Raw genomic sequence first — 14,961 nt, forward strand, 5'->3', positions numbered from 1 at the left:
CATAAGAAGGAACTTGTTAAAGCAAATCAAGTAAGGGAACTGAAACTTTCAAACTCTCAACAATCTCCAAAAACTTTTTCCACCTACTTTCTTTTGTTGTTTCTAGATTTTGAGGAAAAGGCAATGGGAGTACATACCTTCTCACGGGTTTCTCTACTTCCTTTTGAACTTGTGGATTATTTTGCACAGCAATTGGCTCATCTTTTATACCATCAAGTATCTCTTCAATCTTCTCCTCAACTGTCTTTTTAGGAATTGATGCTTTGATTGGAAGAGGTGGCTCTTCAAGTACTTTGCCACTCCTTGTAACAATTGCATTTACATGCTCCCTTGGATTTTCAGGCATAGCTGGCAACTTCCCTGTGACTTTAGTACTTGATATAGAAGGTTGATTTGCTAATTGCTTTTCAACCATAATTTGGCGAGCATCCATTTTATCCATCCTTTCTGTAATCTCTAATTGACCTTTAATCAATTTTTCCAACAAAACTTCCGTATTCGATTGTGGTGGGGCCTCTGAAACGGGAAATTTAGATTGAACTTGAGTACCTTGAAAACCCAGAGGACCTCTATTAACAAAGTGTTGAGGGTTGGCAGCTCCCATTGGGTTGCTCCATGAAAAGCCGGGATGGTTCCTTGAATTATTAGGATGGTAGGTCCCTTGAGGTTGGAAAGACTGTTGATGAGGCCTATTATATCCCAACATATTAACTTGCTCCATAGAGGTTTGGGAATTTAACTCGTCGATACAATCCCCTGACTTGTGTCCACCACCACAAAGTTCACACATCAAAACTCGACCAAGAGTAGGAGGGTTAGAAACATGACTCACATTGTGATTTTGGATGGTGATTTGGGCAAGTTTTTGAACCATGGAGACCACATTATCCAACTTTGTTGACAAATCGGCTAATTGCCCCGCATCATGAATTCCTCCTACAAGCTTTTGTGGGGACCTCTCCGTGTACCAAGTAGATCCATTCATAGCAATTTTCTCCAATAGTTCCTCGGCTTGTGTTGGCTCTAGAATCGTAAACGAACCACCCGAAGAAGCATCCACCAAAATCCTAGAATTATCAAGAAATCCTTCATAGAAAGACATCATCAAATCCCAACTTTGAAATCCATGGTGTGGACATTACCTCTTCAATTCTTTAAATCTCTCCCAATACTCAGTGAGGGACTCAGTTGCCAGTTGCTTAAAGTTTTGAATTGCCCTTCTCATCCTTTGAGTTTTGGAGATAGGATAGAACTTCTTCAAAAATTCTCCATGTAATTTGTCCCAAGTGTCAAAATGGTTATCTGGATGTGAGGATAACCAATATTCAGCCCTGTCCTTCAGTGTAAAGGGAAAAAGCCTAAGTCTGACAGCATCTTGAGTGACTCCATTTATCTTGAAAGTGCCACAAATTCGTAGGAACTTGGTGGCGTGAGCATTGGGATCTTCCGTGGGCATCCCTCCAAATCGATCTGCCGCAGCCATGCTGAGTATGACCGGATTGATCGCAAAGTTATTGGCCTCCACATTTGGAATATTGATGCTACCATGCTCCTCAACATCCGGAGCAAGGTAGTTAGACATTGATCTCCCTTCAGCTTGGTTTTCTTGTGCCATCCTAGTTTGTTTCCTTAGAAACTTGGCTCTTTTCTCAATCTCAAGATTCAAAGGTAATAATCCTTCTTTCCCAAGAGATCGTGTATGCATAAAAAGCCAAGTTCTTAGATTCAAAGCAAAATCACACTCAAGAACAAGGAACTTGTTATGTATTAGCAAATAAAATAAATAAAAATGGACTAGACTCCTAAAGTAAGACTTTCACTAATGTCAGTACGTAACGCCACCTCCCCGGCAACGGCGCCAATTTGATTGCTGTAATTTGGGGCAAACAAATAATACCCGGAGTATTCGGGTTGTCGAACCACAGAGAGGTGGGGTACTAATCACTAGCTACTTGGTTACTCATATGAAACTAGTCCGAACAAAACTTGAAGGTTGATTGATTGCATAAAATAACAAGCAGAATAAAATAAGTAGCAAGGTTTTGTAGACAATAGAGCAAAATAGAATTCTTGGGATCACAATGTTTAATCACCTAGTGCCAATTAACGTTTGTAATATTTGGTTTGGAATTAAGATTTGTATGGGAATGCAAAGTGGAATTGAATTACTCTCGTAATCTCTATTCCTAGTGAATTTCCACTCCCATGGCTTAAACACCCAATAAGATCAAAGATCAGCATTCAATTATTCCTAATTACTACCATCTCCCGATGAGCAATAATCTAGAATAAACTTCCCCTAATAAGTTCCCCTTTCCCAAGGACCAACCATTAGGTGCAATCGTGTGTGCCCTAATTTATGCCCCAACTCCCATTGGTGACACAAACATGACTGTGAAGCTAGTAATTTAGGCCTTTAACTACCAACAACAACAGATTAAAACAAGATTGCAACACAAATCATAAAACCAAACATAAATATATTAAGAAATTAACGAACTAGGCACATAGGTTCATAAACAAATTCACCCAAAAATCCTTAAAGAATTTAGCCGAGCATGGCTAAATTATACATAGCAAATATGAATAAAGGATTACAAATCATCAAAAGAGTACAAGAATTAACCAAGTGATTCTCCCAAATCTCCTTGGCTTCCTCCTTGCTTCCAAAGACAACTTGAGCCTCTTGATTTCTCTCTTTCTTGTCTACAAAGAACTCTAAAAAATCTCTCGGTGTCCTATTAGGGTTGAGGAAGGAGGGATTTTATAGTGGGTACAAAGTTGAGATGAAATAGGAATCTTCTAAATTAATTAGCAAATTGCCAAATTCTTCAATATTTGTTAACATTTGATTTTGGAAGATGAAGCTTTGGAAATTGAAATTGAATTTTGGATTTGGAAACTTGAAGTTTGCACCTCAATTTATTGCTTCTTGATTTAGAAAGGAAAATGCCAACTTTCAGCGCCATTATGTTTCGCGCGGAATTTGCTCGCGTCTTTCTCGACGCGTCGAATTGAGGCTTGACGCATCGAGCCTCTTTGGCTCAGTTTTGTGATGCTACTGGAAATTTTCGACGTGTCGAGCCTTTGGCTCGATGCGTCGAGTCCTCTGGGCCCCGAACTTGTCCAAAATTGCTCCAAACTCATCCTTAAACTCCCCTTGCTCATAGAATTGACCTACAATAGTTCAAAAACACTAACAAACACCGTAAAACATTCAAAACAAGTGTGAACCATAATTAAATGATAACAGCAAGGAAAATATGTATTAAATAAGCGAAATTAAAGAACTTAATTACTGAGATGATTCAAAATAACTATAAAAACAAGCACAGATGTGATAACATCAACTACCTATGGTGTCATTTTGGTCTTCTATAGCAGAATTTTAAATATTTTTATATTTATTTAATTTTTGAAAGCTTCTTAGGATGCTATAAGCCTGATGTTGCAGTTAATACATCATGCAAGCCACTAAACTGAATAATTTGAAGTCTTGCAAGGGCACTCCCTTCTGGATGACTCCTGAGGTTGGTCCTGATTCTTTCATCACATTTTCATAGTATAGAAAGTTTATATTACATAAATTATCACATGGAATTGCAGAGTAAGTGTCACTATGTGCTTGTGGTGTCAATGAACAATGATATATACCTTATTTGTTACTTTTCCTTATTTAAATATTTAGCTAGCTTGTTGAGAGAATCCAGATATACAAAAGGGATTATTGAAAGCTTAACAAGCAAAGGATTCTCTGTTAGACTAAAATATCACATGCATAATTACAATATGCGATAATAGGATCGACTAACCTCCAGCCATAGTTCTTGATACGGTTGAGCGATCCGGACTGCTGCAGAGATAACGAGTATTTTGTCTCTCACTTTACTCAACTCTCTCTAGATGGTGTATGAGGTATGTAATGTGAGCAGTGAGAGGACTAGTGACCTTATATAACCACTGGCCATCATTGTGGTTGATTGTCTTTAGGTCTCCTAAACCCTAACTAGACTCCTAATCACAATGGTAGTCTAGCTATTAGGTTATTAGTGTTGCACCACATATCAAATACTGAATATTATCATAACTTATCCTAATGTTATAATAATATTAACGAATAAACGTTACATTCTCTTCTTTGATTATGACATCTCTGCTGCTTGTAAAAAATTTTGCTAGGTGAGAATTTTTTTAACTTTGCAGTGGAGATATTACAAACTGAGAGCATATCAATAATTCTATCTTATGTATGACAAATTGTAAGTTTATAGATAAATAGACACACAACTTGCACCACCACACTCTTCTGATCTCCCCTTTCCCCTTAGTGTGTCATTTTTTGTTTGAAAAAAAAAATTCCCCGTACCAGCATGAGTCAAGATATGGAGTTGTTTGGACCAATTATGATTTCCAAGAATATTGTAAGCATTATATTGGTTTATCTTTCTGAGGGTAAATACCTTATCAAAAATTAATAAGTAAATAAAACAAAAATACAAAAAGAAAAGAAAATGATTAACAAGTTTGCGAGAACAAGGAATCCTATGGTAAATTGTGCTATAAAGACATTTTGATGCTGTGAAACCATTTTTCAATCTGAGAAGATAGCTGGATGTAACATATTCAGTTCCTTTTGCCCATAAGGATGCATTAAAAGTCATTCCTTTCCAATAGATGAAAAGTCATTCTATCCCATAAAATTCTAAGGCTGAGTTCTAAGTTTGTGTTCTAACTGAATACGCACTAACACAATATTATCTCACATTTTATGAACTTCTGAATTAAATTGTCCTCTTAGAATCTTAAATAACAAAGAGTGTCTTTGAAGGGCATTCTTATCATATTCTTTCGCTAAAATTTGGTGAATTTATGTTGTGACCTAGGTGTTTGCTAGAACTATAATTTGCCAGGATTTGGATGTTGCAACAAGAGTTGTCCGCACAGATGGTCTTGACTACATTACTTTGGAAGGTTCAGAAAACTTGATTCTTCATGATTTGACTATTTTAGTGTTTGCTTATTACACTAAAAAACTGACAAATATCCTACTTGCAGGTGACCAAGTGAGCAAAAAAGGTGGCATGACTGGTGGATTTTATGATTATAGATGCTCAAAACTGAGGTTCATGAGCACTGTTAGGCTTAACACAATTTCTATCAGCGAAAAGCAAAATGAATTAGAGCAAGTTAGACAAATGCTTCAAGATATCCTTTTACAGTTTACCTTCTAGACCCTGCTTGATGTGTGTGCTTTGTGCATTTGGTTCTAACATTTTTGAAAAGAAAAGTTTTAAAGTTCATGTCAGTTTGCTTTATCTGTGTTTGTTTAGGATGGATAAGATAGAAGTTCATACTGACTTTGTATGTGTGTGTGTGTGTTTAAGTCTCACAAGAAATTGCTAAAAATACCTTAGATGACTGCAAGATGAATAAGCTTTTATATGTGCAATATTTAACTGTATCTTCTACACGCTGTGTTGCTATTCTAGTTGGAACTTGTACTCCTATCATCTCTGCTTTAAAGACTGATGAAAGGAGTCAAATGAAATCTTGTATTGACATATAACTTATAGCATGGTAGAACTCTAGTATCAGTTCATGTTGTACTTAGATCTCTAGGTTACTTTAAAAATCATTATGACAGTTGTCACAACCTTAAGATCATTGGGGTTATGTTCACTAGTTTTATCTGAAGTTACCCTACTGCATTCTTTTCAACTCTTGGTTAGTTAACTCACACAGGTGGAGTTGACAGGCTTCTGGGAACAAAGTTTCCTTCACTGTCCTGTTTCTGTATGCTGATTGTAGAAGGAGTTATAATGAAATTGCACTCATTAATATTTTCCCATGTTTCTACTTCATGTTTTTTCTGTCATGTGATAAATTAATTGAATTGGTTTTGCCTTATGTTTTCGATAAGCTTTTCTCACAAATAGACCAGAAAATTAATGAACTTGTGGCTGAACAACAGAAAAATGATGCTAAGTTGGATCATGACAAATCTGAGCTAGAACAGTTTAGGCAGGATATTGCAAATGCTGAGAGACGGAAACTTTCCATTTCTAAAGCTCTTGCGAAAAAGGTATCTCGCACAATTTTCTTTTACTTTATGTTTGTTTCATCTTTAAGCTGATGAAAGAACCACTAAGCTGACTTTGATTGGTTAAATTTGCTTTTAAAATAATTATATACATTCTTGGATGCAGATACTAGATACAAATCCCCAGCTCTTTTTCCATCTCCAAAAGCAAAGGTTGATGGAACTGATAAGGAATGGGAAGGTGGAAGAAGCTTTAGAGTTTGCTCCAAAGGGAGAGGAAAATGTAATAACCTTGTTCGGTATTCTATTTTTTCTAGAACCTAAGGATCTCAAAATTTCCGTCTCTAGCCATAAATTTGACTCCTAATATGGAATTTTTTAATTATTATTATTATTATTATTATATTTTTTTAATTTTAATTTGACTCAATATATTGTGGAGTATTGTTGATATGTATTTTAAGTTGCAATAGGTATAGGAATTATAAAAAAAAAAAATAGAAATTTTAATTAAAATAAATAATTTTTTTTTTTAAAAAAAGTCATTCGCGACCGTTTCTAGCTTAAAACGATCGTGGATGACTAATTAATAAAAAAATAAAAAAGAAAAACGCGACCATTTCTAGCTTAAAGTGGTCGCTTTTTACCATTAAAAAAATAAATAAATACAATACGCGACCATTTCGAAATGGTCGCGTAAAGTCATGGACTTTACGTGAGCCTCTCATAGGCGACCATTGTACAATGGTCGCCTATTGTCTTTTACAATGGTAGCCTATCTGCAATTCGGTACTAGTGGGTGAAGCAGAATGATCATAAGCAATGGGTAATTTGGTATCTCTACAGCAAACCTTATCTAACAATGTGTATAGAATCATCAGATGGTGAAGCCTTTTGGTTGAAAACAAAAATAATAATTACAATACTACATTCACAGAGCTAGAAACTACAGAAAGTTGAAGAACATAAAAACACACTAAATTTTTTGTTGAAAATAAAAAAAATCAAATTAATAATATTAATAATATAAAGAATTAATTTAAGTTGTTGAGAAAAACAAACATCTGAAGAAACTTGTGTACGGAGAAACACACTAAAAAAAATGCCGCAATTGTTCTGTGTTGGTGTCACTATAATGGAATCTTTAAATAGCGAGAGTAGATAGAGTAAAAATGGTATACTGGGTGAATAGCCGGAAAAAGTGTTAGAATAAAATTAGAAAACATAAATTTACCAACCGTTGATACATTTTTCCAACCATTGATATATTTTTCCTTAGCTGATCTGTGGCTCCAAGAATGGCTGAAGTGCTAACCTATTATGATGGAACGAACCTAAAAACCCTTAATCGGAGGAAGAGATGGGTGGATTATATTGGGTCATACGGGATTCCATATCATAAATTAATAATGTATGCATTAAATTGAGAGAGAGAGAGAGAGAGAGAGAGAGAGAGAGAGAGAGAGAGAGAGAGAGAGAGAGAGAGAGAGAGAGAGAGAGAGAGAGAGAGATTTGGCATAGATGGAATTGGGAAAGCAATGTAGGTCGCTGGACTCTGCAATAGCATATTGAGACTCAGGTACATAAGTGATGAAGGAGGAAAGTCTGACATTATTCTGCGATGAAGGAGGAAACGTCTTGCGTAATCAAGGAAGATGAAGGAAAAACGTAAGTATCTGATACTCTGATCTTTCGCGATAATAAGGAAGATGAAGCCTGAAGGAGGAAACGTGGACTCAATCCACGCGTTTATGCAATTGCCAATTAACCTTAATAATAAACAACAAACGGGTTTATGCAATTGTTAACGGAATATGCTTGGCATTTAACAGTAATTGAATATTCTTGGGCAATTTTGTCATAAAACAAATAATGTACAATATTAAGAACATAAGGTACAAACAACTCAGCATGGGAAAAACGGACATAAATCCAAAGACATAACCTGTATTCATACTTATTAGGTTTTTAGATTAGATTTAGATTTCTATGTCTTTGTGTTGTGAAATTTGGTGTCCGTGGACACAAATTTTGTACATAAATCAGATTTAAAAAATAAGTAAATATATATGTTAGGAATAAAATGTAATGGTTTTGATATGCCAAATATGTATTCGTAGAACCCCCAATTTTGTTTCTATAGGTCTAGTAGAGTCTTAGACCATGATCGGGAAATTATTTAATTTGCAAAAGGAGAAAAACAGAGGAAGAAGCATGAAAATAGAAGAAGAAGATATCAAGCTGAAAATCAAGAACTTGTCTGGAGAAAATGACAAATAGAAGAAGATGAATGATACGAAATTCACGTCGCTACTACTTAAAAAGATATCCCAGAAGAATTTTCGTGAAAGAAAATTAAGATTGGAATATTGCATAAATTTGACTTGGAGATCAAGCATCTATGGAAAGAAAGGAGTACATCAAAGAAGTTTGGAGATTTAACCAATAGACTGTACGGACGAAGTGGAAGATGTCTGATTTATTATGTGAAATGGCTTAAGTTCGAATCTCACTATCATCGCACCAGGAGAGTAGATATGGGAACACAACAGGTCTGAGGAAAAACATGGCTAACGGTCTACCGTTAAGAGGCAACACAACAAGAACATCAACTACGGTCTACCGTTAAGAGGCAACACAACACGGCTCGCTTCCGCTATCATACGAGGTCAGGTTTCTCGTATACTATGGCTAACGGTCTACCGTTAAGAGGCAACACAATAGGAACATATGGCTAACGGTCTACCGTTAAGAGGCAACACAACAGGAACATAGGGCTAACGGTCTACCGTTAAGAGGCAACACAACAGGAACATATCAACAGGAACATCAACTATGGCTGGAGATCAACACAGCTACGCTTCCGCTATCATACGAGGTCACAGGAACATCAACTATGGCTGGAGATCAACACGGCTACGCTTCCACTATCATACGAGGTCAGGTTTCAACAGGGGCAACACAACAAGAACATCAACTATGGCTGGAGATCAACACGGCTACGCTTCCGCTATCATACGAGGTCAGGTTTCTCGTATACTATGGCTGGAGATCAACACGGCTACGCTTTCGCTATCATACGAGGTCAGGTTTCTCGTATACTATGGCTAACGGTCTACCGTTAAGAGGCAACACAACAGGAACATATGGCTAACGGTCTACCGTTAAGAGGCAACACAACAGGAACATCAACTATGGCTGGAGATCAACACGGCTACGCTTCCGCTATCATACGAGGTCACAGGAACATCAACTGTGGCTGGAGATCAACACGGCTACACTTCCGCTATCATACGAGGTCAGGTTCCAACAGGAACATCAACTATGGCTGGAGATCAACACGGCTACACTTCCGCTATCATACGAGGTCAGGTTTCTCGTATACTATGGTTTATTATAGTTAGACTATTTAGATCTAACATTTGGTACCAGGAGTAGATTGGGAGCCAATTACAAGTCAAAGGGTAATCAATTCATGGGAGCCAATTACAAGTCAAAGGGGAAGGAATCAATTCAGGGAATAAATTCAAGTCAAAGGGGAAGGAATCAATTCAGGGAATAAATTCAAGTTGGGAGCCAATGTTGAAGCACCAGGAGTAGATTGGGAGCCACTTACAAGTCAAAGGGGAATCAATTCAAGTTGGGAGCCAATGTTGAAGCACCAGGAGTAGATTGAGAGCCAATTACAAGTCAAAGTCAAATGATTCAAATTGCTTAATTACACTTGGGAGCCAATTCAAGTGGAAATTGGGGTGCAATTTCACTTGGGTGGCAATTGAGAATTAATTACACTTGGGAGCCAATTCAAAGGAATTAGGAGCCGATTGAAATTGGGAGCTAGTTTCACATGGGAATCAATTCAAGTTGGGAGCCAATGTTGAAGCACCAGGAGTAAATTGGGAGTCAATTACAAGTCAAAGTCAAATGATTCAAAATGGGAAGCAATTGAAGCACCAGGAGTAGATTGGGAGCCAATTACAAGTCAAAGTCAATTTGGTATCAATTAAAATGGAGAAATTCAAATTGGGTGCCAATTACAAGTAAATTGCAATTGAGTGTCAATTACAAAGGAGAAATTCAAATTGGGTGGAAGTTCAAAGCCAGTTTGAAATATCAGAACACATGGGAAGCAATTGAAGCACCAGGAGTAGATTGGGAGCCAATTACAAGTCAAAGTCAGTTGGGTGTCAATTACAATGGAGAAATTCAAATTGGGTGCCAATTACAAGTCAATTGCAATTGAGTGTCAATTACAAAGGAGAAATTCAAATTGGGCGGAAGTTCAAAGCCAGTTTGAAATATCAAAACACAATTCAAATTGGGTGGAAGTTCAAAGCTAGTTTGAAACACTAGTACAAAATTGAACATAGAAGATTGACCATAGGCCACCATTATTGAAAGAATGGTTGCCTAATCTGAGCCCAAAAATTCGCGGTGGCAATTTTGTAAATAAGTGATCAATAATCCGCCACCATTGTTAGCTGTAATGGTTGCCCATTGTATTTTGTATTTATTTTTAAAAAAATTGATTTATAATAGGCAATGGTTTCTAATAGAAATGGTTGCCTTAAAATAGAACTTGTTTTATAATAGGCAACCATTTCAAACAGAAATGGTTGCCTAAAATTAACCCTAGATCTACACATCATACCGAAATCGTCTCACACTAATCTCACCGTACTGCTTCAACACCTACAGATCGAAATCATCCTCTGCTCCGATCCACCGTCTGCCTCGATCGTCAGACGCCGTCGTTGCCACCCACCGCCACCACGCCGTTGGCCTGCGGCGACGCCACTCACCGCGATGCACCGCCACACGCACAACACCATCCACCGGCACGCTCCCACCGCGACACACCACCACAGCCGCCACTGCACCACGCCGATCTGCAGGTTAGTTTTTTTTTTAATTGTTATTTTAATAAATAAATAAATGTGATATTTTATGATTTTTATATATATTCTTGCTTAGGAAAGTATTCTAAGTTGCATTATTCCTTGTATCTCAGTCTAGAACTTTCACCTTTTCTTCAATAGTTTTCCATCATGAGATGTTGCAGCAGCTAGTGCAAACCTCCGTTTTCCATCAAGAGCTGTTAACCTCTATCAGAATTTTAAAATAATAAAAGAGGTTAACGGAGGTTTGCACTAGCTGTTGCAGCATCTCATGAGGAAGAGGTTGGCAGACTAAGGTCAGATTCTTTGCAGTTCTAGTTTTAACATGCTCATTTGAGATATGAAAGTTTTGGATTTATAGGATCAGGTCCTGAACAAAATTGGAACCATTTTGGTTCACGTCAAGAGCCAGGCTGAATGATGTGACTAAATTTGGTTTCCCTGTCTGGTTTTTTAGCTGAAATTGTACCAAGACTAATCACTATATTGTTCTATTTTGCATTGAAGTAAATGTTATTTCCATTTGGTTGATAAAGGACTATGTAAGAAGCGTTTCAACTCTTCATTTATTCCCAACCATAAATCAAGCAAGGTATAGTTTAAAACACAAGTCAAACATTACTAATAAGATGAAATGAATTGAATATAGAAAAATAGTTAGAGTCATACTATTTATAATGTTCATTCAAACGGTAACCTTTCAAGTTCCTGCAGCTATCATCCATTCATCCTCTTGTGTCGTCTTTGATATCTTTCACTTGCTATAAAAATACACATGCTTCCTTCATATTTTGAATCAGATGGGAACCTGTGCTGCATATTTTGAATTTTCTCATTACTGTTTTCCGAAGTATTTTCTTCTGAAATTTTATGTGTATTATTCTCAGAGAGTATTTTGAAGATGTAGATCGCACATGGGAAACTTTTGAAAACTCACTATGGGGCCATATTTCCAACTTCTTCAAACTTGCTAAGGAGAGGTATACTTGATAATTTATCTGCCTGTAACTTGTATGGATCTGCTGAACAAAGTGGTTTCAAAATTTCATATAGAGAATAAAACAAAGCGTTTTTGGTCTATCTAAAAGGATTAGCAAATAGCCAACCCAACAATATTAGCATTAAGACTTAGTTCAGTTGGAAAAACAGGCAGGCTTTTAAGCCAAGCCAAGAAGCATGTAAGATCTCTAAAACTTGTTTGATTACTTTGTTCTAAGATGTGCCAGCCAAAGTTGGCCTGAACATACCAGCCCAAGACTAAATGACTAATAGGTTGAACCTGTTTACTGAAAGACCTTGTTTGAAGCGAGAGTAACATGAAGGGGAACTAAGACTTGCATGCATATGCTGTGGACTGTAAAATTACATTTTGCCTATTTTCTCTCCTACAAGATTTTATGCTACTTGCTTCTATAACTCAAGTTTATACCATGTTAAGTGTCAATTTTTCAACTGCCAGTGCTGCAGTACACTTCTTTCCCATTCTTGTTAATATCTCTCATGATTTTTCTGGTATTGTTTGTCTTTTGCAACCCTCAGACTCTGGTTCGTGCTACAAGGTATATTTGACTCTACAACATGCGCTAACCTTGCAAAATGGCTGCATCAAATGCAAATGATGTTTATTCTTAATGACTGGCGTGTTAAAATGAAACGTGTTGCATTTTTGTATGCTTTCCAGTGCTATTTATTTGGTAAGAAGAAAACTTTATGCATTATTCTGGACTTTCTACACCCTTTTATTTTTCTAGGGTTGAGATGCAAGAAATCCTAGACCAACAACTTTAGCTCTCTCCTAAGGTCTTGATGCTTAAGTCATTAGTTATATTTTTAGTTTTCTTGTTTAATCTATTGTTTTCTTCAATTCAGTTGTGCCTTGCACTTCTGAAGTGTATTGCATGTAAAGTCATTCTAAGTTCTAGTTATTTTGCTGGCATGCAGGAAAGCTGTAAATGGAACAGCTTCTACCAAAAACATTATACAGCAAAAATTGAAGATTCAGGGGAAAGGCTACAAGGATAATTGCTATGAACATATAAGAAAGTCTGTTGAAGCACGCTTTGATCAGCTTCTAAGAGAGGAAGACCTAAAAGCAGCTATAGGCAAAAGTGGTAAATTATATCATTGAAATACTTGTCATAGCTGATTCAATATTAGTATTCATAGACTTATAATAATGAATTTAATAACACTGAGGTTTTATTAATTCAGATGGGGGAAGAACTTGGAGATATATACGATTATGTGGCTCCTTGCTTTCCTCCGAGGTTTGTCATCTACACTTCTGTTATAGTTTCCTTATTGATAACAGCTTTTGCAAACCTTATAACCCCACCCCCCTTCTGTTAGCAAAATCTAAAGTTGTCACATCTTATGACATTAAAATTTCCTGCATTATTTTATGTTGATCTCATGCGCAATGGGACTTCACTTAATCACTTTGCAAGATGGGGCATATCTTCTATTTATTTTTCAGTAATGGAATCCAAAATTGAATTTAAGTTTTTCTTTCTTCATGTATTAATAAATGATTGCATAATGCTATATTGTTGTGTATGTATTATACCTTAAAAAAAGATACTTCAGCTAATAAGAGTGAGCATCAACATAGGTCAACAAGTAGGCTAAATGGGCAATATTATGTATATTACTTGATAGACATTAGGAATAAGGGCTTGGGGTGGCTTGAATTGGATCGGTATGGCGCAAATTGTGCCATCTTAAATCTGCATTTGGACATGCCATCTAAGATTATGTTTACATGAAGCTGTTGCAGAGCTGCTATCCACAAGTCCACAACCTTTACATGAACTTTCATGTGGCATACAACCTTTAAGAATTGGAAGATATATTAATGTCTTTATTTTTTTAATGAATATCTTTCCTCTTTTTTTTTTCTTTTTTTTTTTTGTGAAGTCCAAATGCATTTTTCTAATGTTTATTATTCATTTCTTTCATGTTTCAGATATGAAATTTTCCAGCTTATGGTAAACCTTTATACTGAGAGGTTTATTCAGTGGCTGAGAAAGCTAAGTGACCAAGCTAATAATCTGAAAAATATAGAGATTTTAAAGGTATTGAATATTCATTTATTAACATTTGGAAACGGTCAAACATGTGCTCTGTGTTGAACACCATGACACTTGATTTCTAAAAGATGGGGAGCACAACATGATTAGAGTACTGCTAACTACTCTTTTGGTTAACATCGCATAGTTTATTTATTTATATTATTCATGTAATTAGGTAACTGGCTGGGTAGTGGAATACCAAGAGAATTTAATTGCACTTGGAGTTGATGAGTCTTTGGCTCAAGTTTGTTCTGAGAGTGGTTCAATGGATCCCCTCATGAATGCTTATGTTGAGAGAATGCAGGCAACAACTAAGGTGAACAATGTTTGTTTGATGTGGTCTGCTACAAATATCTTTTACTAACAAACTAATATATTTTGTGTTGTGTTGTTTTATTGAGTGTTGATTATTCATCTTATTCTGTTACACAGAAATGGTACCTGAACATTCTTGAGGCAGATAAAGTACAGCCACCAAAAAAGACTGATGATAGTCCGTATTCTATCCACGACATAAATGAGCTCGAGAGCATTGGTCAAAGTTCTTCTTTTCCGAGTGCTTATAACTTTTATTTTATTGATAAAAAGTATTTGTTTTGACGATAGTATTGAGTTGGGCATGTTTTAATGATATTATTTTATTAAAGTATGAGAATTTTAAGTGTCATTGTATTTTGATGATAGTATTTGCATTGTGTTAAAAGTATTGTGTTTAATTTGATGATAGTATTTGCATTGTGTTAAAAGTATTGTTTTAATGTGTGTTGATAGATAAATTGTATTGTGGAGTAATGTTGATAGGATTTTACTAAGCTGTAACAGGTACAGGAACTATAAACAAAATTAGGGATTTTAATAAGATAAATGAAATAATTTTTTTAAAAAAGGTTCATCCGCGACTATTCCTAGCCTAAAACGGCCGCGGATAATTAATTATTAAAAAAATAAAAAG

The 14,961-nt window shown here is 36.1% G+C and overlaps 1 protein-coding gene across 1 annotated transcript; it reads left to right on the forward strand.

The window, feature by feature from the left end:
• Window positions 1-3,464: 3,464 nt before the first annotated feature.
• On the forward strand, window positions 3,465-14,609 carry LOC109184107 (exocyst complex component 3-like). Its single transcript, XM_019334152.1, has 13 exons — window positions 3,465-3,530; window positions 4,884-4,971; window positions 5,056-5,186; window positions 5,743-5,793; window positions 5,921-6,082; window positions 6,207-6,323; window positions 11,475-11,530; window positions 11,826-11,918; window positions 12,398-12,497; window positions 13,150-13,205; window positions 13,904-14,012; window positions 14,185-14,325; window positions 14,442-14,609. Exons 1-13 carry the CDS (start codon window positions 3,465-3,467, stop codon window positions 14,607-14,609), a joined length of 1,338 nt encoding a protein of 445 aa, XP_019189697.1.
• Window positions 14,610-14,961: the final 352 nt, after the last annotated feature.

Source organism: Ipomoea nil, unplaced genomic scaffold, assembly GCF_001879475.1.
Source record: "Ipomoea nil cultivar Tokyo-kokei standard unplaced genomic scaffold, Asagao_1.1 scaffold1250, whole genome shotgun sequence".
NCBI classification, from domain to species: Eukaryota; Viridiplantae; Streptophyta; class Magnoliopsida; order Solanales; family Convolvulaceae; genus Ipomoea; species Ipomoea nil.

Coding starts and splice junctions, on each gene's coding strand:
- LOC109184107 (XM_019334152.1), top strand. CDS start 3,465: ATGCAAGCCACTAAACTGAATAATTTGAAGTCTTGCAAGGGCACTCCC. Junction 13,206..13,903: donor GCTCCTTGCTTTCCTCCGAG/GTTTGTCATCTA, acceptor TTCATGTTTCAG/ATATGAAATTTTCCAGCTTA. Junction 14,326..14,441: donor GAATGCAGGCAACAACTAAG/GTGAACAATGTT, acceptor TCTGTTACACAG/AAATGGTACCTGAACATTCT.